At 50.4% G+C, this 27,060-nt stretch overlaps 1 protein-coding gene across 6 annotated transcripts in view; it reads right to left on the bottom strand.

Moving 5' to 3' along the window:
* Window positions 1–242: 242 nt before the first annotated feature.
* The window catches only part of Ankrd6 (ankyrin repeat domain 6), a 147,594-nt gene continuing 120,776 nt past the window's right edge, over window positions 243–27,060 (bottom strand). For 4 of the 6 annotated variants that reach the window (XM_052176195.1, XM_052176196.1, XM_052176194.1 and 1 more), the window contains 13 exons: window positions 24,228–24,326; window positions 22,561–22,659; window positions 19,784–19,882; window positions 18,398–18,496; window positions 17,265–17,363; window positions 16,363–16,440; window positions 13,412–13,516; window positions 12,108–12,239; window positions 11,497–11,682; window positions 9,652–9,804; window positions 5,414–5,527; window positions 4,000–4,126; window positions 243–2,874 (listed from right to left, as the gene is read on the bottom strand). In XM_052176195.1, the coding sequence (XP_052032155.1) occupies window positions 2,348–2,874; window positions 4,000–4,126; window positions 5,414–5,527; window positions 9,652–9,804; window positions 11,497–11,682; window positions 12,108–12,239; window positions 13,412–13,516; window positions 16,363–16,440; window positions 17,265–17,363; window positions 18,398–18,496; window positions 19,784–19,882; window positions 22,561–22,659; window positions 24,228–24,326 (1,917 nt within the window). In that variant the 3' untranslated portion in view covers window positions 243–2,347. The remainder of the gene's footprint in view (window positions 2,875–3,999; window positions 4,127–5,413; window positions 5,528–9,651; window positions 9,805–11,496; window positions 11,683–12,107; window positions 12,240–13,411; window positions 13,517–16,362; window positions 16,441–17,264; window positions 17,364–18,397; window positions 18,497–19,783; window positions 19,883–22,560; window positions 22,660–24,227; window positions 24,327–27,060) is intronic. The other 2 variants (XM_052176198.1, XM_052176197.1) reach the window with 1 other exon arrangement.

Genomic DNA, 27,060 nt, shown 5'->3' on the forward strand with positions numbered 1-27,060 from the left:
TCTAAGTAAGTAAAGTGGTTGGGAATTCTTGAGTGCAGTGAGCAGAACTAATGACTAAAAAGTAGAATACTGCCGGGTAGTGATGGTGCACACTTTTAATCCCAGCACTTGGGAGGCAGAGGCACATTGATTTTTGAGAAGCCAGCCTGGTCTACAGAGTGAGTTCCAGGACAGCCAGGGCTACACAGAGAAACCCTATCCGGAAAAACCAAAATAAATAAATAAAAAAGTAGAATCCTGACTGACAGAACTGAAAACCTTTAATGCTTAAAGGAGGCACAAGTTCAAGTCGATAAAATTAGACAACATGCTTTGCACACACAAATCTAAACATGAAAAACCTGTATTTTGGACTTTTCAAATCAAAAGCTGATGTTAGGCTAACACTTTCACCCCGTCACAGATACTCAGTATACAGTCTAAGGAATGATGTGCTAACAATTGTTTTAAAAGAGGACATTGATAAATACATTACTGTTTTATAACGTGTTTCTCCACAGCTGTTGACACTTCTTAGGCCTCAGTTTGAAACATGATCCATGTGAGAGTATATGGTATAAACAGTTATCTGTAAAAGTACAGCTGGGAAATTTGTTTTTTTCACATAGCACAAGGGGAAAGACACAGTTGACCTTCCGTGCTCTACAATGCTGAGGACCAATGCAACAAACCTAACACTGGTGTTACAAACAAAGCATGATTGGCCATGGGCTCACTCCATTAATCCCAGAACTCAGGTGGCTGAGACAGGAAGATCAAAGCTATTCTGTAGTACACAGTAAAGCCTTCCAAAACAAACCAACCACCACTTAGAAGTCAACCCTGTGAGTAAGGGGACTGGCCTTACTCAATAGCCTGGTCTTTATGCTTAATGATGACAGAAACATCCATTCACAGTGATAAGCTGCCTGCTTCTGATGGGTAGGAGGTATATCATCAAAGTACTGCCACCAAGATAGTCTGTGATCTAGACTTGATGTTCAATTACAGTTGATTCCTGCATTTCTTGTAAAGGGTATCTTGAGGTAATAAGTATTCTAATAGTGAAAATAACTCCTGCTTGGAACATGACTTGCTGAACTCAGGGGGTTTCATCTCTTACATAGTATTAGGCAGTTCCCAATAATTCAATAGATAAATAAGGAATGAACCTACAGGAGTAAGTGACATTTTGTTCCTGGGGGTGTCATAGCAGGGTTTGGGGCAAGTGAGCTGAGAACAGGACTCCAGTGAAGGAGAAGGGGAAGAGCTGCACCTCCCAAGAGGCTGAGGACAGGTCAGTCCCATGAAATAACTGGACTTCCTAGACTCTGTACGCGCATATCTACCCTGTTATGTTTACAGGAATGTATGTATCCATGGATTGTCACTGTAAGAAAAAGAAGAACTTGGCTTGACAAGGGGATAAATGCATACTATTCCACAAAGGCCACTTCTCTTTGGCTCAATGAACAGCATTTTAGTCACAATTCATGGACAGCAGTTATTAGGTCCTTAGGCTTAGAGAAACAGAAGTTTCTATGCATATGTGGATCATGTGGAGACGGACATAATCCGTGTTCTAAAGGATTAGAAGGCGAAGCCAAGGTCCCAACCGAGAGACCATCAACACTTCCAGTCTGGTGCATCTTACTCAGTAAAGGCTTCTGATGGCTGACGTTCTTCAAGGAGAAGTTAATTCAAAATTAAACTTTCGTGATACTGCCTTATTTCTTTACAAAACAGAACCAGAGTCTTGACTTTAGAAAGGTAATCTAAGGTATCTGGCTGGAGTTGTCTGGTGAATGTTTTTCCATTAATCGGTTCAGTTATTTGGCTAAAACCACAGTAACTGACCACTGGTTTAAACTTTTCTCACTTGACAGTCAGCAATTACTCCTTATTTACGTGACCCTTAAAATTAGTTTAAGACATATTAGACACAGAGATCTTTCCTCAGGATCTGAAAGGCTTTCACCCCTATCAGCATCTTGACTTAGAGGGGAGAAAAGGGGCTCCCGGCATCTGAGTCTCTGCTAGGAGGACTGTGCAGGCACAGCAGTGTCGCCATGACTACTGGCCTTCCCACAGTAATCGGCTCTGCTTCCCACATAATCCATATCACTGAATCGCAGACTTGGGTACACCTTCTCATCTTGGTGTGGCTTGCTTTTTGTGAACATCTCCCCAGGATTCATTTTAACCAGTGAAGAAGGCCTTGTAACTTCAGAGCACAGGAAGTATGTGTCCACAACAAATTCGTGACTTAAAGGCAAGTCCACCTTGCATGACAACCAACTCCTGGGACACAGTAACTTTGCTGTTATCAAGCCAGAAGCCCTGTGGGGTCCACCCCAGGGTCTGGGTCTCACTTCTGCACCTTTGTCCGCAGCTTGGCAAGCTCCTCTTCCAGACTTCTGATGTGTTCCTTCAGTGTGGCCTCATCTTGCTGAGCTCTCTGACTGGCTTGGCTTCGTGCTTCTTCAATTTTCCGTTCATACCACTTTTCCATCTGTGCAGAAACGGCCTCAAAAAAATACTGGGTCAGCTCGAGGGCTTGCGAAGCGTCTCGGGTATCGTCGCCTGCTGCTGGCGGCTGCCCACTGGGGCTGCTGGCTAGCGGCTGCTGGCCTCGATGCCTGGTCTGCCCGCTTCTCCCCAACTTCTTGGTCTGAGTGCCTCGGTTGACACAGGATCCAGTCTGCTGGTCACACCGGGAAGTGCCCGGAGCCTTGACCTTCCTTGGCCCAGAGCCTGAGCAGTCAGATGGAAGCAGCTCCTGCTGGTTTCTGTGGGCAGCAGTGGCACTGAGTGCCTTGTCCTTGGGCCTCACAACCTGAGAGGAGCTGTCAGGAGCTGCTCCTGGCCCTGCAGCTGCCGCTGGTTGGTCTACAGCTGTTTTCAGGGAAGAGACAAACGGTCAGAGCACATCTGCATTCAGCCATGGGACTGGGGGTTCTGAGACCCTCAGCTTCGCCAGGCACCCCCACCCCTCCCACCCACTTCTCCGTGTTTTCCCACACCTTTGTCTCCCTTCCTCCCACTTTGTCTCCAGGTTTCCCATCCGAGTTCCCCGGGGCTCTCCTGGATTCTGTGTTTGGCTATAGGAATAACATCGGCTAGATTTCAGGCCGTTCCTCTGGCCACAGACGTCTCTGGGTCCTATTTCTAATGCCTAAGAATGATAAAACTTGCCGGACAAGTGCTGGGATTAAAGGTGTGCGCCATCATGTCTGACTAGAACGTAGGCTTTTAAAGTTGAACAGGTGCTGTTTGGAAAGAACTAGCAGGATACCAGGTGGGGTTTGAGGTGATGCACGAGTGTGGAAATACAATGGAGCTATTTTGTACAATGAACACATGCTAGCTGTAAGAACTATCAGGGTACTCACTGCAGCTGAGGACGCATCATTTAAAGGCTGTCTTAACACCTGGGGCAACTTCAGGACACTCACGGCTGCTTACAGGCTCTGCGGGTTTAAGTACAGGCCAGAGGCCACTGAACTAGGAGCAAACGGGAAGGGCCGGCCCGGGAGAGAGCTGGCTGTTCATCACTCCAGCTTCGGGATCCACTGACCCTTGACAGACGCTAGGGTCCCTCAGCTGAGAGAAGGCGTCCTTCAGGCTGTCTACAGGCGGGTCTGTGGAGCATCTTCCTCACTAACGGTTGATGCCTGAGCCCAGCCTCTTGCTCGTACTATTACACCTAGGCCTGGAGTATGTAAGAAAACAAGCAGGGAACCAGGACTTCCTTCAAGGTCTGCTTCAGTTCCTGCCCTGACTTCCCTCAGTACTGGAGTGTGACCTGGGACGCCATGCTAACTAAGCCCTTTCCCCCCAGGCCGCTGTTGGTCATGGTGTCAGCATCCCTTCTGTACTCCACACTCTCTCACGTCCGGTTACTTCAGGCTTCCTAACATTTGAGCCTCTCAGTGTTGGCTGCAGCTCTGGAGTATGGGAAGTACTCAGGTCAGGAGGAGGAGGAGTGGATCTCTCAGAGACCTTCTGTGTGCAGGTTACCTGGAGAGGAGTCAGAGGGAGATGGTGTGGATTTAGCTCTGAAGGTCCGAGACTCTCCAGAAAGTCTCAGCTCCAGATTCTGGATCTTCAGCATGCACCAGGCTTTTAGTTCATCCACCAAAGACATCTAAAATAACAAATAACACACAGAAGATTGAGTTCGCTGAGGTTTGTGAAATAAAGCATCAGGAGTGGAGTTTTGGGGGGCTGGAGGGATGGCTCAGCAGCTAAGAGCAGACTGGTCTTTCAGAGGACCTGAGTTCTATTCCCAGCACCCAGATATCAGCTCACAACCAGTTTACAGTCTATAACTCCAGTCACAGAGAATCTAAGAGCACCTGACACCCACATGGTACACAGACACATGCAGACAAGACCCATACACACAAATAAATAATCTTTTAAAACGATTTTATTTAAAGACCGATTTTATGGTCTGGTAAGCTGGCTCACTGGTGATTACATTTGGTGCCAAGTCTAAAGACCTCAGTTCAATGCCCAGAACCCGCGTGGTGGGAGAGAACTGCCTTCCACAGCTGTCCTCAGCTCCACGCGTGCGCCTTGGCATGCACATCTTCCCAACCCACCGTGACAATCAGTGTGCATTTGTGTGAACACGGATGCATGTGCATGTACCCCTGGAGCTAGAGTGACAGGTGCTGTGAGCAACCCAGTGTGGGTACCGTGGGTGCCGTGGGTGCCGGGTCCTCTGGAAGAACAGACACACTCTTAACTACACAGCCAACGCTCTAGTGCCCAAGAATGAACTTTTTAAAGATTTTATTTATTGTATGTATGTGAGTACACTGGTATGTCAGACACACCAGAAGAGGATCCCATTACAGATGGTTGTGAGCCACCATGTAGTTGCTGGGAATTGAACTCAGGACCTCTGGAAGAGCAGTGAGTGCTTTTAACCGCCGAGCCATCTCTCCAGTCCCAGGAATGAACTTTTAAACTCTGACACATGAGGTTACAGTCGGCACATATAAAGGTTAGGGGTCACTCATCCTCCCATAGGCCACCCCTGCCATCCGAGCCACCCACCACTCAGAAGCCTAACACCTTACAAATTTTCCACACTAGCGTTTTTTGGCTGCTCTCACAAACTCACAGGGACCAGTCCCAGTTATTGGCCTGGAAAAGCTTTCGAGTCCTGAAGAGGGAACTGAAGAACAGCCAATCGAGAGAACTGACCAGCCAAGATGGCCTTTCCAGCACTGTGCAGCAGGCTCGCAGCTCGCTGACAGGATGACACGCTCTGTGCGCCCAACTTTGTTAGAGGAACAGAAACGATGGGCTGCGGAATGCAAACGGCCTTCTTGCTCTCAGCCTCGGTTTGCCCTGCTAGGCCTGGCCCGGCTCTGCAGATGGGTGCAGCGGCAGTGAGGGACGGACAGACACCGGCTCTTACCTGACGTTTCTCTCCCTCCTGCTTCTCAGCAGCCGCGTGCTGTCGCAGGCGATTCATGCATTCTGTTCTCTCGGCGGACAGACGCTCTGCCATCAGTTTGTCCAAAACGCACATCTGGTGTTCAAGAGACAGAGCACATCCCAAAATGATCTAAGAATGGACTCTGGCCGCCACCATAAGCAGAGTCCACGAACACACAGTGGACTCCCATTCCTCCTTCCGCCCTATTTCATAGCACAAGATTCTAGCTTTTCAGGATCCATACACATATTTCTTTTTTTTTTTTTTAGATTTATTTATTGTTATATCTAAGTACACTGTAGCTCTCTTCAGACACAACAGAAGAGGGCGCCAGATCTCATTATGGATGGTTGTGACCCACCATGTAGTTGCTGGGATTTGAACTCAGAACCTCCTGAAGAACAGTCGGTGTTCTTAACCGCTGAGCCATCTCTCCAGCCCCCTTACACATATTTCTGTAAGGCCACTGTTGTCCCTTGTCCTAAGTGCTTAGTAGAGCACAAGTTCACAAAATATACAATATTTGTAATATTATTTTGTTAATGATATACATATATATTTTAGGTTTTTTTGAGACAGGGTTTCTCTGTGTAGTGCTGGCTGTCCTGGAACTCACTCTGTAGATCAGGCTGGCCTCGAACTCAGAAATCCACCTGCCTCTGCCTCCCAAGTGCTGGGATTAAAGGCATGAGCCACCACCGCCCGGCTTATATTTTCTTTATTATATTTTGTATATGTATATGCAGATCGTGTAGTCAGGGATTCTGATAGGCCTTAGAAATGTAAGTGCCAAAGCTATCATTAAGAACAACTATCTAAACCCCCAGTGAGCATGTTTCCTATTGCTTCACTAAAGGCAGCCAAGGCATGAGTGGAAAGGGAAGAGGCTATTCCAAAGGCTGCCTACAAGAACAAATGCTGCTGTCACTCAAAGACCTTTCTGGGGCCTTATAACAATCCTGTGGGCCCTAACTCCTAGGCAAGACCAAGCTCACTGATCTGACACGGTTCCCAAAAAGAGAATAGAGCTAGTGCTAGAAGGAGCTAGTCACAAGGGCTCACTGCTGGTGCGCACGGACTTTCACAGGGAGGCTGCACCAGTTTCAGAATGCGTGGGGGTGTGTCTCTTGGGTTCCCACAGTCTTCTGTGAGCTGATTACTCTCCCTGTTTCTTTCCATCTCCTCTTCTGCTACAGGGACGTCCACAGCCAAAGCAGTCACGTGTGCGGGACTTCGCTCAAAGGGACAGCATTTAAGGCTGCAGAGACGGGACAGCAGTTAAGATCACTAGAGAACTCAGGTTCAATTCCCAGCAGCTCACAATTGTCTCTAACACTAGTTCCAGGGGAGCTGACACCCTCACACTGATAGACATGCAGGCAAACCACCAATGTATATACAATGAAAATAATATGGGGGGGGGGGGAGACACGAACGATGACCCAGGCACCTGACTTACCCCTCATCCTGCCCTTACCCCTTGGAAAGAAGACTGACCACACCCATCAATCCGCCATCTTCTGCACACTAAGAGGCCCTGAGGATCTAGCTTTCACCCCACACAGTCCTTTGTGGGCACAGACTGGCTAATGCATCATGACCTGAAGAGTTTTCAAATACCCTTCCCACAAAAGGCAAAGGCAAGTAAATCTGAAAACTGTTCAGCCTCTGAGAGCATGGTGGTGCACCTCTATCCTGCATGCTGGAGGCAGAGGCGGGTAGATCTCCACTAGTTCCAGGCCACCCTGATCTCCCCAGCAAGTACTAGGCCAGCCAGGGCTACAAAGTAACACACTGTCTGAAAGAGGTGTGCCCAAGCATTGGGGGGGGGGGGGGCAGTTAAGACTGCAACTTTGCCAGGCATCAGAATTAAAGCCGGGCATGGTGGCACACACCTGTAATCCCAGCACTTTGGGAGGCAGAGGCAGGTGATTTATGAGTTCGAGGCCAGTCTGGTCTACAGAGTGAGTTCCAGAACAGCCAGGACTATAAAGAGAAACCCTGTCTTGAAAAAGCGAAATCCAAAAAACCAAAAAGACTGCAACTTCATCATAATCAAGGAAACGAAACTTGAACAGTAAAAACGCCTTCATTTAACACAATCTTGAAAAAATAAAATACTAAGTGATGCTAAAAAATTTGAGACAGAAACTCAGACACTGGTGGAATGTACACGGATACAACCTCTCCCTGTGGTAATCTGTGCAGCACTGATCAAGAACTTTGAGCATTAACATTGGACACAATTATCCTAATGCTAAGCCCAAATCAGAGAATGGGCCAGCAAGATGACTCAGTAGGTTAAGACACTTGCCACCAAGTCTGAGAGCCTGAATTCAGACCCTGGGACTCACATGGCAGAAGGAGAAAATAAACTTGCATTAGTTGTTTTCTGACATCCAGTAGCATGAGCACGCACACACCCACCCCCTCACACCCACACCCATACACACTTAAATGTAAAAACATTTTCAGTATGAGAAATAGCCAAAAATTATCATATATAAACTTTCATCTCAATATTATTGAGTATAAGAAGACTATTTAATAAGTACTTAAGTTAATTATGGTATATTAATAGATGTATACTATGTAACTAAAAACATGGGAAAGTGGTTGTGATGTATATATAGAACTAAGTGAAAAGGTGTGCGGACATCCTCCCACACAGGTGTTGGGAAGCATATTCCCACAGGCGCGGAACGCAGCCTGGAGTTCACACTGCTGACCGCGGCACGTGCTTGCAGAAGTATTTCTTGGAACCTAAGTAACTGGTGAACTGTTGTTCCCAGACATTAACAGCAGCACTTGGAGGTCTTGCTAGTTACAGGTTTGTGGGCCTCACTCAGAATTCCAGGCATGGAGATTAAATTCAGCTCTGTAGATGAGGAGTGGGCCAGCGAATTCACCTCCCCAGCATCCGCCGCCGCCGCTGCCACCTAGAGACCACACTCAGAACCATAAACCGTGCGGCAGACCTCGCTGTCGGCAAAGCGCAGGGTTGAAGACACAACTGAAACACTTAGGAGGAAACTAGCAAGCAAATCCAAAAGGCAACAGGACAACCGGCGTGGGTGCTTCGAAGAGACAGAAAGCTGGAGGAAGCTGGAGGCGCTCGAAGAGACCACAGAAGCCCCGTCAGGTGCCCAAAGGATCCAAACCAGGATTCTAACCAACAGCTCGGTGTGGCAGCACATACCAACCATTCCAGCATATGACACACTCCAGGCCAGCCTGGGCTACGTGAGACTTTGTCTCCAAAAAATTAAATTAATAAATAACCTGTGGGGGAAAAAAGAACAATCCCCAGCATGTGAGAACAACAGTATTTTAATTTTTAAATCACCACAGGCTTGTGGGTAATGGACATCCTCTGTAATGCTGAGTTTTCCTTTTCCTTTCTTCAACAACAACAACAACAACAACAAAAAGCTCTAGCCAGGTGGTGGTGGTGGTGCACGCCTGTAATCCCAGCTCTTGGGAGGCAAAGGCAGGCGGATTTCTGAGTTCAAGGCCAGCCTGGTCTACAGAGTGAGTTCCAGGACAGCCAGGGCTACACAGAGAAACCCTGTCTCGAAAAACCAAAAAAAAAAAAAAAAAAAAAAAAATGCAGCTCTGGGCTGGAGAGATGGCTCAGCTGTTAAGAGAACCAACTGCTCTTCCAAAGGTCCTGAGTTCAAATCCCAGCAACCACATGGTGGCTCACAACTATCTGTAACAAGATCTGAAGCCCTCTTCTGGAGTGTCTGAAGGCAGCGACAGTGTACTTACATATAATAATAAATAAATCTTTAAAAAAATGCTCTAAAATGAAAATGGATTGCTTTTCCCTTTCTTTTTCCCGTTTTTGGTTTTTAAAGACAAAGTGTCTCTGTGTAGCTCTGGTTGTCCTGAAACTCATTCTGTAAGACCAGGCTGGTCTCACACTAAGAGACCTCTTCCTCTTGTGTGCGGCGATTAAGGGTGTGCATCCCACCCCCACCTTTTTTTTTCTTTTAAGACACAAAGACTCACTATATTGCCCAGACTGTCCTTGAATTTGTGATTCTCCTGACTCAGCCTCCTAAGTGTATGCACACAGGCGTGCGCCACTATGCCTGTCAGGAATACATGACTTATAATCTTGACTCTCTACGTGCTCGAGGCTGGCCCGTGTTGGGCCAGGGCGCACGCGCGCCCTCCCCAGCTGTCATCCGGAGGCCACGCCCCTCGCGTACCTGGTGCTGGGTCCTGCTCTCCATCTGGCCTAGCTTCGCGTTCACTTTGTCCTGCATGGCCCCCAGCTCGGCCCTCAGCTCCTCCACAGTCGCCTCCAGCTGGTTGTCCAGCTTGTGGATGAGAGGTTCGCAGCGACAACCTTTGATCGGTGCCTAGGAGGGAAAGGAAACGGAATCGGGTGGAAAGATGGCTTCGTAGGCAAGACACTCACTGTGCAAGGTCGGGGGCCTAAGTTCAGATCCCGGAACCCGTGTAAACACACAGGTGTGGCCGGCTGTATGTCTGTGATCCCAGAGCTGGGGGAGGCAGCGACAGGAGGATCACTGGAGCTGCTGGCCTTTGGGTTCAGTGAAAGACCCTGTCTCAAATAAGGTGGGTCGGGCGGTGGTGGCGCACGCTATAATCCTAGCACTTGGGAGGCGGATTTCTGAGTTCGAGGCCAGCCTGGTCTACAGAGTGAGTTCCAGGACAGCCTGGGCTACGCAGAGAAACCCTGTCTCAAAAAACCAAAAAAAAAAAAAAAAAGATAAGGTGGGAAGGGCTAGAGCAGGGCACACAGCACCCTCTGCTGGCTTCTGCAAGGGCACACACCGGAGTGTACACATACACACACACACACACACATACACACACACACATACACACACACACACACATACACACACACACATACACACATACACACACACACACACACACAGGCTTTAAGGTTTGGTTTGTTGCTAATGTATTGCAATGCTAAATTCTGTACCCGAAAGGTTGAGGCCTACCAGTAAATTTTTCTGTTTACAAGCTTTTGTTGAGCAAACTTTGTTCCTTAATTTAAAACTATGAGTTAAATAAAATTGGTGAGAGCCAATTATCGGAGAGATCAGAGGTAGATGGAGCTTGAGCTACTGGGCTGGGGGTGGAAGAAAGGACAGACGACAAGGGGGAGCGGAGAAGGCACCATGCGAAGAGAGCTGCGGTGAGCACAAGGCCAGGAGAAACAGCAGGCACTCGGGGGACGCTGGGGAGGCAGCGCTGGAGAGGCAGCCGGGCCAGCGGCTGGAAAAGCAGAGTAGTGCTTTACCCTTCTCCCCGCCCCATAACCGTCAAACCAAATAAAGTAACCATAGTCTGAAATGGTTGTACTACCTACACACACACACACACACACACACACACACGAGAGAGAGAGAGAGAGAGAGAGAGAGAGAGAGAGAGAGAGAGAGAGACAGAGACAGAGAGAGACAGAGAGAGACAGAGACAGGGAGACAGAGAGACACATAGAGAGAGACAGAGAAGGAGGAGACAGACAGACAGACAGACAGACAGGTTGAAATTAGCCCTTCTTTATTCAACAACCATCTTGAGCATCCACTGTGCAAGGCAAGGCAGAATACCAGGGAAAGACTTAAGAGGCCACACTAATCCCCACACTAGCTTCGGAACATCCCATAGCTGAGCGTTGGGTCCAAAGGCACGAAGATTCTGCGGTGAGACTTAATTCCAATCTTTTTTTGGTTTTTCGAGACAGGGTTTCTCTGTGTAGCCCTGGCTGTCCTGGAACTCACTCTGTAGACCAGGCTGGCCTTTAACTCAGAAATCCGCCTGCCTCTGCCTCCCAAGTGCTGGGATTACAGGCCTGCGCCACGGTGCCTGGCTTTAATTCTGATCTTAAAGAGGCTTAGAATCCGCCCACTCTGGGACGGAATGCTGCAGGCAGCGCCCCCCCCCCCCCGGGGGTCTACACGGCAGGGCGCATCTGCGCTGTCTGGACTGGGCCACCAGCCTCCAGGCACACGCTCCACGAGCCCTCGGCCCTGGCAGGGCTCCCGGTAGCCTGACGCGGCTCGCGGTACCTGCATCACTTTCCCGTCCTCGCCCCGGTACAGCGTGTAAAGCTGGTACGCCCTGAACCCGTGGGGCGGAGGTGGGGACCAACAGCGATGTCGGCTCTTCTTTTTGGGGTGGTGATGACTGTGCAGGTTCTTTTGGTGTCCAGGCTGCTGGTCTGCTGCTGGGGTGGGGTCAGATAGTGCCGACACCTATGGGAAGGAAGGTCGCCACTCCTAAGTCCCAGCAACACCCACCAGTGTGACACCCTGCCTGCATTTCCCATCTCCCGCGCTACACTACATAGTATAATCCTGTCTCAAAAATAAAAAATAAAGAGCCCCACCTTGCTTCTGGTCTCAGAGCACAACCAGAAATCCATGAGTACCGTCTCCTCTGTCTAAAGTCATTCTTGGGCCTGTTCCCAAACAGCCAGCAGAAGGACACTGTCCTAGCTGGACAAGGCACCCTAGACTCTCCTGTAAGTCAGCCCCATGGCTCCCCTCCAGTCCCTGCTTGTCCCTCCCCTTCCCGCTTGCCCCTCCCCTCCCTGCTTGCCCCTCCCTTCCCTGTTTGCCCCTCCCCCTCTCTGCCTGCCCCTCCCCTCTCTGCCCGCCCCTCCCTGCTTGCTCCTGACCTCTGGCCTTGACTTTCTCCTCCTTTCATCTTTTCTAGGCTCCTGGGAAGCTGGTGGGCAATCTCTTCTAGCTTCCTCTTTTTGGGGTACAGCTTGTTCACTGCTGGGGGTATCTCCTGCTGAGACACTTCCCTACAAAGGAAAAAGCCCCCAAATTATTCCACTTGAGCCTTTTGCTTCTGACTCCAGCTGGGAACACTTGTGCTTGCAAGACTACATCCAGTAATGGACCCACAGGGACATTAACCAATGACCCTACACGTCTTCTACACAGTGGGCAAGCTCAGCAGCAGTTTCTCTTGTCCGGCTGGCTGGGCTGTTATTTGTGGGAAATGAAGCATACTCTTGGGTGTATACTTGGATGTTTGATTTAAAGGTGTGTGGCACCATGCCCAGCTTAGAAATAACATCTTATGTGTCCAGAAAAAGTCTCTATATCATGGTCCCTACTCAAAGATCTGGGCACACCACACACATCTTTAATCTCAGCAGGGAAAGGTACATCTCTGAGTTCAAGGCCATCTTCCTCTACTTAGTGAGTTCCAGACCAGCCAGGGCTACACGATGAGACCTTGCCCCCCTGTACCCTCCAAAAAAACCTTACAAGGGATACGATATTGTTCCCTGCCCAATGGCACCTGCTGAGGGGTGAACAGACCAAAGGGTTCTCCAACACAAGCTCGAAACGTATGTACAAGCCGGGCGGTGGTGGCGCACACCTTTAATCCCAGTACTTAAGAGGAAGAGGCAGGCAGATTTCTGAGTTTGAGGCAAGCCTGGTCTAGAAAGTGAGTTCCAGGATAGCCAGGGCTACACAGAGAAACCCTGTCTTGAAAAAACAAAAACGAAAAAACAAAACCCTATTACTGTCCAATCCTGGTGAGCCTGAAGATGCAGCCTGCCCTAGCGGGTCTCAGAATCACCTCGAAAGCTGTTTCCAACAGACCAGGTTGCCCACCCGAAGCTCCTGCTCCAGCAGGTCCCAGCTGAGCCCTGAGCATGTCCATTACCAACAAGGCTCCAGGTGACAACATGCAGCACAGAAGACCCAAGACTCTGCACAACTCACGGTGCAGTGTGGGCGTGTGCTCGATGGGACAACAGCCGAGGGCACGTGCGGCACATGGGGAGGACAGACGAAGGGCACTCCCTTACATACACGGAACGACACAGGATCCGGAACCATGGACAGAACTAGGGACACGAGGGAGGGGCGGCACTGAACCCGGGGAGAAGGGCAGGCTGCAGAGGGCAGCAGTGGGGCTGGGCCAGAGGCACCTGGGGTCTGCGGAGGAGCCCCGTACCTTGCTCTGCGCCACCTCATCTCTGGGCACAGACTGGGCCCTCCGCTCTCCCTTGAGCTTCTCTCTCTTTTTCCTCAGGCTTCTCCCGCGACTGAAGCGCAAGATCTAAAAGAGACAAATACCCTAGTTGCCTGGTCCGTGGAATCGTACATCAAGGCACAGCTGAACTGAAGCTTGAACTTCTTCACATTGTAAAACGCAGCCGACATATATGATGAGTGACTCAAGGTCATCTGAACCCCAAACAGCAGCAGCAGCAAGCATCCTTCCACAGATGTGCTGTTAGCCCCGAGAAGATCCGTAAGGACCCCAGCTGTTCTCGGGGTAACGTGGACCAAACGGAACATTGGCAGCACGATCCAGGTTACGCTGTAGTCACCAAAAGCTAGACTCAACTAAGGGCTTCAGAGAAGGGACTTTTGTTTACAGGCAAAGCAGGTAACAATTGGCAACAAAACAATATGCAGAGAGTGTATGTATGTATATATGTATGTATGTATGTATGTTCAGAGTTACTCAGTGCAAGGGTGAGATCTGGTATGTAAAACTGGATGTGGAATGTAATGGTTTGTATATGCTTGACCCTGGGAGTGGCACTGTTGGGAGGTGTGGCCTTGCGGTGGAAGTCAGTCTTCCACTAACAGCCTTCAAATGAAGATGTAGAACTCTCAGCTCCTTCTGCCCCATGCCTGCCTGGATGCTGCCATGTTCCCATCTTGATGATAATGGACTGAACATCTGTACCTGTAAGGCAGCCCCAAAGTTGCCTTGGTCGTGGTGTCTGTTCACAGCAGTGAAACTCTAAGACATGCAATTTCGCCAGGCAGTGGTGGCGCACGCCTTTAATCCCAGCACTTGAGAGGCAGAGGCAGGTGGATTTCTGAGTTTGAGGACAGCCTGGTCTACAGAGTGAGTTCCAGGACAGCCAAGGCTTCATAGAGAAACGCTGTCTCAAAAAACCAAAGAAATAAAAAAAAAAAAAATGAATAAAAGACATAGAATTTCTACAGCAGGTCATCTATCCAGCTGCTGTTCAGTTGTATATAGAAAAATCTAAACCATTTTAATCAAATTTTTCATGTGTATTGGTGTTTTGTCAGTGTGTGTGTGTGTGTGTGAGAGAGAGAGACAGAGACAGAGAGAGATAGAGACAGAGAGAGAGAGAGAGAGAGAGAGAGAGAGAGAGAGAGAGAGAGAGAGAGCCATGTGCATGCAATACACACAGAGGCCACAAGAGGGCACTGGATCCTTGGAACTGGAGTTATAGATGGTTGTAAGCTATGGTGTGGGTGCTGGGAATTGATCCTCTGCAATTTGAGAGCTGAGCCAGTGCTCTCAGCTCCCAAACTACCTCTCCAGCCCCCTAAGCCACTGTTCGGCAGAAATGCAAAGGAGAGCTGTTGAGGGAGAGCAAAGGGGAAGATCCTTGAGCTGCGGGAGACAACTGCCAGGTGGGAGGAGCACGCAGCACTCTGTGTGCCTGGTGACTCTGCAGTCCCACAGGACAGGGGGCCCTGTGTGTGTGGCTGAGGACGGGGCTCAGTGGCTATCAAGTGTTGAAATGGCAGACAGATGGGCTGCTGCGGACACCTGTATGGCACTCCACTTTCTGACTGTGACAGATCGGTAGTTTTCTATCATTTGCAAAGTGGAAGTGAGGTGGGGTACCCCAGGCTTGCATGAATAGGGTCCTGGGACCCTGACTAGGGGCATCAGGGAATGAAGAACGCAGAGGCACACAGACACATGGATGTGGACACAGAAGGCTGAGATCAGCTTGGCTGTGCTCACGCTGACGGAGCGGCCGCAGCCCCCTGCAAGCTGAGGATGCTCATTACATACAGTCGAACAGGCAGCTGGGGCTCCTGTATGCAAGGGGCGGGTTTGCCGTAGACCACTGAACAAGGAGGCAGATGTAGCTTCTCTGAGTGTGAGCAGATTCTGCGGGAAGCAGTCCTAGACTGCAAGCATCCTGGAGGATGAATTACGGTAAATAGTTTTGCGTGCCCTTTCAGTATCCGCACGGGGACCAGAAGAATTCTGAGCCCGTCCATTCTCAGCCTTGAGGGCTCACTGGCTTTGCCATCCCTCCGACATCAGTGGATCTAAGGCACCCGGGTCCTCGGCACAGGCATTCTCAGCCCAATGACACATATTCCCTCAGGATCTTTACATTACACCCCCGCCCACCTCGGAGTGCATGGAGCACAGACGCCACTGAGTAAGACCGACTCCATGTGTCCCTCTTACAAAAGAGAAGAACTGCTGGCAGTCATCTCAGCGTGAGGCCACGTGGCATGCTGGGCCCTGGTCCTAGCCGCATGGCGCCCGCAGGCTTCTTGCCACTTCCCGAGCCCCGACAAGGTGGACAAAGCTGTGTTTCCTGCCTTGCTCGGGAGCAGCCTGCCTTCCCAGCACCGAGGAAGCGGCTCGTGGGGTAATGATGAACACTCCGGAGCGCTGTCCTGTCTCAGCTATGACATGAGGGAGGGTGGGAAGGGTAGGCCCAGAGGCTGTCAGCAGGGGTGTAAGTATGAAGGGAAAAAGCTGTGATTTCAGGTTGCCATGATTACGACTGCCTCTGGTGCGTATTTGCTGATCTTTGCAGACAGAACGCTCCTTTGACCCACTGACCCACTTTCTTTGGGAAATGGTTCTTCATTTCCCCAAGGCCCTTGTCTTGATGTTGTAGGAGGCCCACCCTCTCCGGCCACCGCCTTGTCCTACGGTGGTTTGAACTGGAACATCTTCTCTGGCTGGGCATTTGAGAAGGGAGGGTAGGAAGCTCCTGGCAGCGAGATCACCCCTCAGCGAGACAATGGCACCCTGGAGTCTTCCACTCTCTCTGTACTGCCTGGCTTCTCGGTTATTTTCAACTGGCTTCAGTAGCTCACAGAGGAATCCCACCTCCCGCACAGCCCCACATGGTCAGGAGACACAGAGAGTCCTACCTGGGGAGCCTTGGTGAGGAGAAGTGCAACTTCGGGATTGTCGTGGTAGCGGGCAGTCTCCAGCGGGGTCTGGCCTGCCTGAGGAAAGACATGGAGAAGGCAGGTGACAAAGGAACATCAGGGGTAGGGTAACACTTCACATCACACTCAAGGAAGGGCCACTCCTAGACCTCAGCCCCTCATTGGACTGCAGCAGCAAGGCCCATTAAAGCCTCTTAGTCTCAGAAGGCAGGAAAAGGGGGAGGCAAACACGGGGAAGGGCAAGGCAGACATTTCTGTGGAGCAACACGGGATCAGAAAGCCCAGCTGGGCATGAACTCTCCTACGGGAGCAGCCTCCGCACAGAGCTCCAGTCGTCACGCAGGTTGCTCAGTGAAAAGCCACGAATGGATGTCGGTGAGATCCAAAGGAAAGGAGGGTGTGACCTGGCCACTGTGGACACCACCAGACAGGCTCAGGGCTGTACTGGAGGAAGATGGGGAGGGGACAGGGTGAGCTAGACCCAGAAACAAAGAACACCAGCTTCTGCACGGCGGGTCCCTCGGAGGAAAACGGGACCTACAACTGTGGGCCCTACAAAAGTGACTGGGCATACCAGAAAAGGAAGGATGGATGCAGTCTCAGAGAGAAAGGCAGTGGAGATCTGGGCTCATCAACTAACTGGTCAGGAGGCCATCTTGAGACACACAGGCCAGCTTGTTGAGAATCCCCAGAACTCTCCTCTTGCCAGGCTATGGTCACCCAACCCAGTGTCTGAAAGGGTTGCTAACTCCTGGGGCTGCTTGGAGCTGGCTCAGTCAGATGAGGCCCCGGGGCTGTGGTGTGAGTGATGTCCTTGGTGATGTCCTCGGGATCCTTAGGACCTTCGAGTCTGTGGAACTTACTGCTGCGGTTCAACTTACATTGTTCACAATGTTTGTGTCAGCACCCGCTTCCAGCAGGATTTTAACAACCTTCTTGTGGTTTAGGGCAGCAGCCACATGGAGGGCCGTGTCTCCAGCCTGCAAGCAACCAGAAGACAGCCTGCTCAACAGACCTACTGGCTAGCTATGCATCTCTGCCTAGAATGTTCTCCAAATCCAACCAAGACTTGCCGCAAAAACATGAAGCTCTCCGCGCAAGCCTGGAAGCGGCCCCAAAGCTGAACGGCCAATGCATCCACCACAGACTCCTTCCTGCCTGAGAAGTCTGGAAGCCACAGACCAGGATTATATTTGTAGAGGTGAAAAGGACCAGTTGGGTAGCTGAGAATGGGGGGGGGGGGTTCCTCTGGGAGACAGGCTTAGCGGGGCTAAGATCAGGTCACCCCGGGTGTCAGCCCAGGGAGGCTGGGGTTAGGAGCACTTTGCTTCTGAGCTGGCACTGAGGAAAAGCTGAGAACTCAGGCAGCTGCGTGGACCGGGGACCCCAGGAAAGTTCATCCGCAGGCTCAGGTGGAGACCCTGAGGCCCAGGCTTTGGTTAAAGCTCACTGCTTTCTGCACTTCTATCTCTAGCCTTCACGTTTTCATACTCTCCTGTAAGACGTGTTCCCAGAGGACCAGCTCTGAAAAGAAGGACAGTTCCCAAAGGCTCGATTTTAAAGAAACAGGAGACTCGGCAGAACAGAACAGTGGCAATGCTGAGACACCTGTTGCCCTGGTTTCTTTTCTATACCACTCTCTCTTTTGTAGGTTTTCTTGGTTTAAAAAAAAAAAAAAAATCCCAGTATAAGCAAAAGCCACGGCAAGCTCTCCCCAACATGTTCACTGTGTAGGTGTGGGGATATGCACTGGAATGGAGAGGATGCTCGGTCAAGGAGGGAGGCAGCCAGGTCAGCCAGGGCCACTGGGAGATCCACACAGAGCAGTACTGGCGGGTCCCGGACAAGCCAGTAGGCAACACTTCCCAGCAGCCCCACCCCTGTCATACCCCATCAGGCTGCCCTTGCGAGGACAGTGCCGTGACCATGCACGCAGGCGCGCACATACATACATACACACACACACACACACACACACACACGCACGCACGCACGCACGCACGCACGCACTGACCTGGTTCTTTTCATGAACAGAGCAGAAAGCACTGAGGAGGAGTCTAATGACAGACAAGTGGTTATACCGCGCAGCCACATGCAAACAGGTGTCCCCCGCCTGTGGATGGAAAGCGAACTTCAGCAGTCGGCAGTTACAAAACAATGACGACGACAACGACGACAACAGTCATCACCTAAAAGCTGGCAGACAACTGTATGCTGTAGGGAGTGTTAACCTGAACTATAAGCCAGCCCTATAACCTAGCTGCTCCAATCCCAAGAATCTTTGCTTTGCTTTTATACATATAAAACCAGATGCCCACTTCCAACGAGCACTTTGGGAAAGTAATGTGGGTGGTAATGGAGCCTGACTGACCTCCCCTACAACAAAAGTGCCTGAAATAAATGAAGCGAAGATCTAGCTTTGGAAATGAGTTTCACAGCATCCCAGATGGAGGCTGCAATTATCCCCTGCGGATCACTAGGGAGCTGAGGAATCAGAGACGCAGAATCCTTCTTAGTGGGCAAGTCAGCTCCACTGCCTTTGACAACACAGAGACAGCACCATATCCCACAGGCCCCGGCTGGGGTTTTCCTTCTGTCTAGACAATCACGACCACTTAGAAGGCTGTCTCCTTTGGACTAAGAAACAGCCAGCGAGCTGTATGGTTCAGAGAATTCTGGAACTACATTATCTAAGTCTGCCCCCGAACAGGGAGATATTGGCAGTTTCTGAGAGAAGCTTAAACCACAAGTTTTCCTCAGAAGGCACAGGGAAGAAAGATGTTGAGCCCTTCTAGCGACACATTGTTCTAGAATGGCTGCCCTGCCTGTGCCTGGGAAGGGCACTGCAGTTACCATCAGCTGCCCTTCAAAGAGGCGCCCTACTGAGTCCCACAGAACAGCTCTGCCTGGTACTGTCCCCTCAGCAGCAACCCGACCCTCTGAGGGTTGACGTTCTTAAAGCATGTATACAAGTGGTTCTCAACCTTGCTAATGCCGTGACCCTTTCATGCAGCTCCTTATGGTGACCACAACTGTAAATGATTCTCCTTGCTACTTCCTAACTGTAATTTTGCTACCATTATTAATTGTAATGGAAATATTTTTGGAGATAGAAGTTTCCAAAGGGGCTGTGACCCACAGATTGAAACCTGCTGATTTACAGGCTTTCTAGGCCTTGCAGACACACAGTTAAGAAATGCTACGGTCAACGTGAGGCTTCAGTGGGGAAAGCATCATTTTTCCCAAAGTAACCCCTCAGGAAACAGCAAAATTCTAATTTAGAGATTAGGCCCCAAACACTCTGGCACTTTAGTTGTAGATGTTAGCACAGCCTCTGCTGTGGGGCAGTCTTCTGTAAGGTTATAGAACAGTGCTGTGAGAGCCTGGTGCATTCACCCACATTGTTTTTGAGGTCAGCGCGGGAACCGCCCAGCAGGAGGACGCGTGTGCTCTGGGAGTGACTGTTCTGGCAGGCCAGGTGCAGAGCCGTGTTCCCTGCCTTGGAGAGACAGAGAGAAGGGGGACGCGTTAGCAGCACACACCTGCACAGACCCGCAGTGCACAGTGGAATACTTACTCAGGGAGAAGTCGGCCATTGTCACATTCTGCATCGTGACAGGGCTCCCAGCTGCTGTCTCAGATACAGGAACCATGGCTGTAGAATCCCCTCTGTCCTAAACCTTGGCTCTGAGCCCCGCCTCTGCCCCTCATGAGTTAAAGCCATTCAGGAAAACATTTCACTCGCTTAGCCATGACTTCTTTACCAGAAACAGATCTTGAGCCTCCTTCCTGAGGCCCTGAGCATGAGTCATTGGTCCTTGTATTTTCTGAACCACAAGCAAGTGTGCAGTGCTGAACCCATCTCAGAGAGGGCATTGTGGGCAGTAGCTGTGCCACGAACACTTCCAGGAAGGGGAGGCAAACATGTGACTTGTGAGGCCTGTGCTGAGATGCCTGTTCTTCAATGTTTTTAAACATAAACATTTGAACCTATGGAAAATCGCTGACCTAAGGGGGTGATACTGTTGTTTAAACGCCACCTCAGAAGAACAAAAATTTTGCAAATGCCATGGTGTGAACTGAACTCTTTGATTCCAGGGGGACAGGGTCCTAACAGCAGCCGATGACCCCTAGAAAAGCATTTTCTCATTACTTAGTGGGCAGGAGCAGGTAAGGCACTCTGAGCGCACAGCAGACGAGGGGCGGGCTCCAGGCTCTGTCCTGCTGAGCTTGCGAGCTGTGGTCACACCTGCCCATGGCTCTGCGTGTTCCCTCCCACACCTGCTCTCCTCTGCACCTCACAGCACGGGCTTCAGAGACCCCAGGGACTCGGTTCCTTTTGAAAAGGGACATGACACCATTTGAGGACGTAACAAGCAAGCAGATTAATAAGTAAAACAAAAACTACGTGTGGTCAGTGTCCTGACTTCTCGTACCCACGGCTCTAGCCAGACCTGCCTGCTGGGCATTCACCGGGGCTGAGGAGGAGGCAAGCCCTGTGGCCTGGCGAGGCAGGCTGCCCCTGCCCTCCCTGTGAACCCTTGCTGCACGCCAGAAGCACCCGGGACCCGGGAGGAGGATGCTGTCACGCTCTATCAGGGAGGGACTGGACTCTGATTTCCTCAGCCTGTGGGGTGAAGTCTGGCCAAGCTGGCCAAGTCTCACACACTCTCTGGTCACCAGACCCGGCTGACGGCTGGCTTTTTGTTGGTGCATTTTGTTAGTTGTCTTGTTTGTTTATGTTTTTTCAGGTTTCAATTCTCCTACAACCTATTGTGCAGCTAAGCTGAGAACTGAGCAAGGTTAGCTCTCCACAGCAAGGCATCTACTTACGCCTTAAATGCTCTTGACCTGTGTGTAAGCTGTTGACCTGAAGGCAGTGGTTAAATACATGCTGAGAAAACTAAGTGAAGGAAAGAAACTCAGCGGTTCTAGATGATGGTGTATTCAAGCTAACTTTGCCACTAAGGAAATAACCGTTATGAGAGTGCATTGTGGGAACTCCTCAGGCTCCTTAAACAGTGGTCACCCAAGGAAAGAAAAGACAACCCCTCCTCAACGCCATACCCTTATCAAACCCTCTACAGAGATCCTGAGGGTTCTGCTCATGCTTCTTTTGTTTTTTAAATAACATAGGTCTCTTCTCCCAATGGCTGAAGAAATAATCAGTTCAGTTTAGAAGTTTTGGAAAAGGCAAGAAAGTAAAAATAACATCAAAAATTAGTAAATCTAAATTGAAATAGATAGCCACTGTTAATAATATTCAGCTGATATCTCCCCGGGCGTGTAAATTCACATTAGCACTGAGGCACACATAGACACCACGCTCTTTCGCAACTCCTAACATTATCATCAAAACTGTGACTTAAATTATATTAGGTTGACTCTGACTGAGAACTTTATTCCTCTCCTGTATGTTCTACTGCTTCGCTTACTGCTATCATAAATATACTTACGGATAAGTTCTCTTAGCATACCTCATTGCTTTAAGGACAGAAACCTCAGACGGTAGTCACCATATAAATAGGTAAGAACTTCTTTTCCTTTCTTTTGGGGGGGGGGGGGTTCGAGACAGGGTTTCCCTGTATAGCCCTGGCTGTCCTGGAACTCACTCTGTAGACCAGGCTGGCCTTGAACTCAGAAATCTGCCTGCCTCTGCCTCCCAGAGTGCTGGGATTACAGGCGTGCACCACCACTGCCTGGCTCTTCTTTTCCTTTTAAGGGATACAGGGATTGACCTGGTGACCATGGCAGGCAAGTGTTCTATTCCTGAACTACATCCCCAGCCTCCCGAAGGCAGCTGCTCTGACCCCGTCTCCCTAGCCCACGTGCCGGTGCCACGATGCTGTAGCTATGCATGGCAGCTCTTGGCTGACAGTTTTCAGGTCAACTCTCTACTGCTGTCCTTTTATAACAGCGTCAAAGGTGATGAGGGCAGGGGCTTCTCACAGCGGCATGGTCTCAGCACGGAGGAGGCATGCGTCCCTTCCGCTGCCTGGAGCTCCACCAACCTACCTCTGCAGAGAGCCGTCCGTCCGTCGCGGTGAGGCTGCTCTGCAGGGTTCTCCGTGCCCCAGTGAGCTCGCCCTGGCGCTTGTCAGGGAGAGGAAACACTCGGGAATGAGGATTCCCACAACCTACCCCACCTGCGGAGGAAGCGGTCAGCTCGGGCCTCACCTTGTTTCTGGCCAGCACGTTGGCTCCGGCTTTAACGAGCAGCTTGGCTGACTGGCTGAATCCGTGCCAGGCGGCTTCATGCAGGGCGGTATTCCCATCCTGAGAGACAGACACATGGGCAAGACAACACCTTAGTCAGGCTCTGGCTCTTCTGCCGAGACAACGCACTACAGTGGCTACGGGGCCTTCTGCAGCCGGCGGCCAGCGGAACCAGAGAGGCCAGGAGAAGATCTGAGGGGCCAGCTTCTCTGCTCTCCTAGAGACGGCAGGACAAGAGCCACTCTGGACACGTGGAAATGGCCTCCGGAGATGCAGCAGGTGGGCCGGGGAGTAAGTCTCCTGGGAAGCTTGCCATCGAGAAAGGCTCCAGAGCCTCCCACAGCTGTCTATAAAAAACAGCAATCTTGTTCGCCGTCCCCTAGACTTCACCACGCTCCTGATACCAGAGGACACCCTGAGAAATGGGCATATTACATAGAAAACTATGTAATACTCCATTTCTTCACATACACAAAATATTTATTTAGTTATAGAGTCTCACTATTTAGCCCTGACTGGCCTAGAACTTGATAGATATATAGACGAGGCTGGCCTCAAATCCAGAGACCCCCTGTGAGAGCTAAGATTAATGGCATGCAACACCATACCCTTATCTGTCAAAATTTATTGGTCTCTGGTTTAGCATTAACCCTTCCAGAACTCAAAAAGACCAATCATCAAAGAAACACTGATTGTAAATAAGCTAGCCAAGACTCCTAGATACATGGCTTTTAAATATAAAATAATAAAATGGCTCCCACTCGCTTGAGTTACTAGGAGAAAGGGAATGAAAGGCGGGCAGGCAGGAATTCACACGCAGCTAGTTCCAGGCCGTCATGCTCCGGCAAGGGCGCATTCTCCGGGTATGGACACCGAGAGACATGCACGTACGGCCCAACGCACGGGCACCCCAAAGAGGACGGCCAGGGTTCCAGAGTCGAGGAGCAGGGCATGCTGCGGAGGGCCAGAGGCCACCAGGCCCAGCTGGGGCCATTACTGGAGGGGCGGCAGAAAGAGCCGGGAGGACAGAAGGGCTCTGGGCTGTGGAGGAACCACTCCTGAGCCAAGGCCTGAATGAGGCAGGGATGTGCTGAGAAACCTGTCCTGCACGTCCTGTCTGCCCGCTGTCCAGGCTCACGACACCTCTGAAAAGCTGGCGGCCGAGAGAAAGAGCAGAGGCTGTGAGGCACTAAATACAAACACCTACATTCCGAGATGTGACACGGGGCTAGTATATGATGTGTCAGTGGGATTCTCAGAAGAAAGAAATGATTGGTTCATTTTTTTTTCTTCAATAGCTAGAAATTTTAACTTCTTTGCTCATCTGAAAAACAGAGCCCCTGACGGCGCCTCTTCCTCTCTCTCACCTTCAGTAGATTTTCACAGGCCCTGAGTTCTGCATTTCCCTTCTTTAACCTGGACTTAAGCTGATATAGCACAGAGCCATAGAACAGCAGGAAGGGTTTTTAAATACACACAACAACGTCTGGGGTCCCAGATTCTCTCTCGGAGACGTCTGGGTCGACTTCTCTTGTCACCTGGGAGACAGATAGCATCCTGAGGGTACTGCAGTGAGGCAAGCAGGCTCCTCAGCTGGCTGTGGCGTCAGCCCTCACCGCCCCACTCACCTTGTCCTGTCTGTCCAGGGCACATCCCTCCCGGATAAGCGCTGTGAGGATCTCGGTGTTCCCCACCACAGTGGCCCTGTGCAAGGCTGTCTGGTCCCCCTACAAATGACAAAGAGGCAAGAACAACAGATTTCTCTAGCAGACCCATATCACTCCTCCCTTAAGCCAGACTCCGGGCTATCTCCTATCTCCTCAAGGAGGAGACTGGTTACTTGCAAAAGAGCTTGGTCACCACGGGCAAGGCAAGCTTTGGGGTCCCATTAGTAGAGAATGCACGCGGCAGAGCAATTTGTTCGTAACCTGGCAGGTATCTTATAAGACCAGCTAATCTTATAAGATCTACCTCTGAAGGAGAGCCAGGCTCTGTATGTCACACAGTTCCACCAGCAGTTCCTGAATCCTAGTCCCTGCCAGGTCCTCAGGCCCAGATTACAGAGGAATCACTCCCTACTTGCGACAGTTTAAGGGCCTCCTACTTTGATGACAAGTGTGTAATTTGTTCACTGATTTGCACTAGCCCCAGAGCAACACGGGGGTGTGAGGACCCGGGACTGCAGCCTCCTACTGCATATTTCTGAGATGGTTCCTGCTGACTTATGCTGTGTTCGGACCCTTCCTCAGCAATGACATTCCTGGGGTGACAGCTTTTCTCCTTCAGGCACCAACGTATAACTTGCCTCTCCCCTCCCCCCCCCCAACTGTGGCAGAGAGGAGGACGAAACACCCCAGATAATAACGAAAGGCTCCGAGCTCTGGCCTTCCAGGAACACAGGTCATCTCTGCACACACTGAGAGTCAAGTTAAGGCAAAGCCAAGTCATGCCTGAGTCCAGGCTTGAAAGGGGAGATGGGTGAGCCGTGTGGATATTCTCAGGTAAGGACAATAAGCCAGCAGCCAGGGGATCAGGAGAATGGGTTTATATAGTTGTCTATAGCTTGTAGGGCCTCAGGGACCTCACGGGAAAAGGCAGGGCCAGGGTTCTCTTTCCTTTGGGAGTCTACTATTCAGCTGATATAGTAAATTTTCCAGAGAGAACACAGAGGGGCAAGGATAACATTCCTGGACTTTGCTGAGACCCAGTCCAAGACAGGCAGCAGAGGCTGTAGGAGACAGGCAGCAAAGAACAGCCTCAGGAGGGCTGGGCCACTAACTACGGCAGCTTGGATGAAGCTAAGTGACGCCACTGCGATTCACCACAAAGAGACACATGAGAGACGCTTGATCCAGGAAGAAAAGTTCCGGAACTAGATCGTGGTGGCTGGTGTGCAGGATTTTACCCAAAACTGTATAGAAATATGGCGAAGAAAATACATTTCATGTTACCGTGTGTGTGTGTGTGTGTGTGTGTCCATAATAAAACCCACTCAATCCTAGCCAAAACACACATGCAGCTGGGTACATTGGTACACACCTATAATCCCAAACCCTAAGGCGGCAAAGGCAGGTGAATCATGAGGTCAAGGCCAGACCTGGCTACATATTTCCAACTCAAAATAACCTCAAATCTACTTTTCTTAAAATAAAAAAAATTTAAAAGTCTTTCTTAAAATCCACAGGAAAAGGGCTGGAGAAATGGCTGAACAGTTAAAAGCTCTGTCACTCCTCCAGAGGGACCCAGCTTCTGTCCCAAATGCACGCTCGCATGCACACGCACACACGCATGCAGGCACACACACGCGCTCATGCACGTACACACGCACGGCAGCTTACAACTGGCTGTAACTCCAAAGGACCTAACGCCCTCTTCTGGCTTCTACGGACGCCAAGTATGCATGAAGTACACACACTTACATGTAGGCAAAAGATTCATGCACGTAAAATAATTTAAAAATTGTTAAACTACAGTGTGTGATTTTTAACTTCTCCCTTGTCCTTTTGAATTCTCTTAGGTTGCTAGTGAGGAGCTGCCACTAATCACCCCACTCAGCTTAGACCCAGCGTGCAACACCAGCCAGTGAGGCAGAGGAGTCCCCTGGGCAACAGTGACAAGTCTGGGCTGGGGGTGCAGCGGTTTGGAAGGGCTGGCTCCCACGGGCTCACACACGTGAATGCTTGGTCCCCGGTTGGTGGGAGTGTTTGGCAACAGGTGTGACCTTGTCAGATGAGGCAGGTTTCAAGGTTTCAAAAAGCTTGAACTGTTACCAGTGTGCTCCCTCTTTCTGTCCCGTGCTTGAGGATCATGGTGTGAGCTCGTGATCGTGGTGGCTGCTCCTGCCACCAGCCCATCACCGATTCTAATTCTCTGAGGCCATGAGCTCAGTTGAGTTCTCTGAAGTTGCCTTGGTCGTGGTGTGTTATCACACACTGGAAGGCTGAGGCAAGGTGGTGACCATCTGCTTTCTGACCAGGTCTGATGTCTGCTCCACGGTGGAGAACCACATCTGGTACCACACCCGCAGTTAGAAACCCACGGCCCCTCCCCCAACCCAAGCGGGGAAGCTCCAGCTGCTGTTTGGCATCGACAGGATGTGCCTCTCAATAAGGGCTATGTCTAGAGAACAGTGCTGGTGTCTGCTTCAGTTAGGGTCGCTTCTTTTTGCAATGGTCATTGGTGACTGCAGACACTCATAACTGGTCAAAGTACTTCTCAACTTAAAAAAAATTCTTTAAAGATTCATTTATCTATTTTATGTATGTGAGTACACTGTAGCTGTCTTCAGACACACCAGAAGAGGGTATTGGATCCCTTTACAGATGGCCATGAGCCACCATGTGGTTGCTGGGAATTGAACTCAGGACCTCTGGAAGAGCAGTCAGTGCTCTTAACCGCTGAGCCATCTCTCCAGCCCCCTTAAAATTCTTCTTTTTACCTCTTTTGAGACAGGGCATCTCC

The sequence above is a fragment of the Apodemus sylvaticus genome, chromosome 3 (assembly GCF_947179515.1).
Source record: "Apodemus sylvaticus chromosome 3, mApoSyl1.1, whole genome shotgun sequence".
In the NCBI taxonomy this organism is placed as follows: domain Eukaryota; kingdom Metazoa; phylum Chordata; class Mammalia; order Rodentia; family Muridae; genus Apodemus; species Apodemus sylvaticus.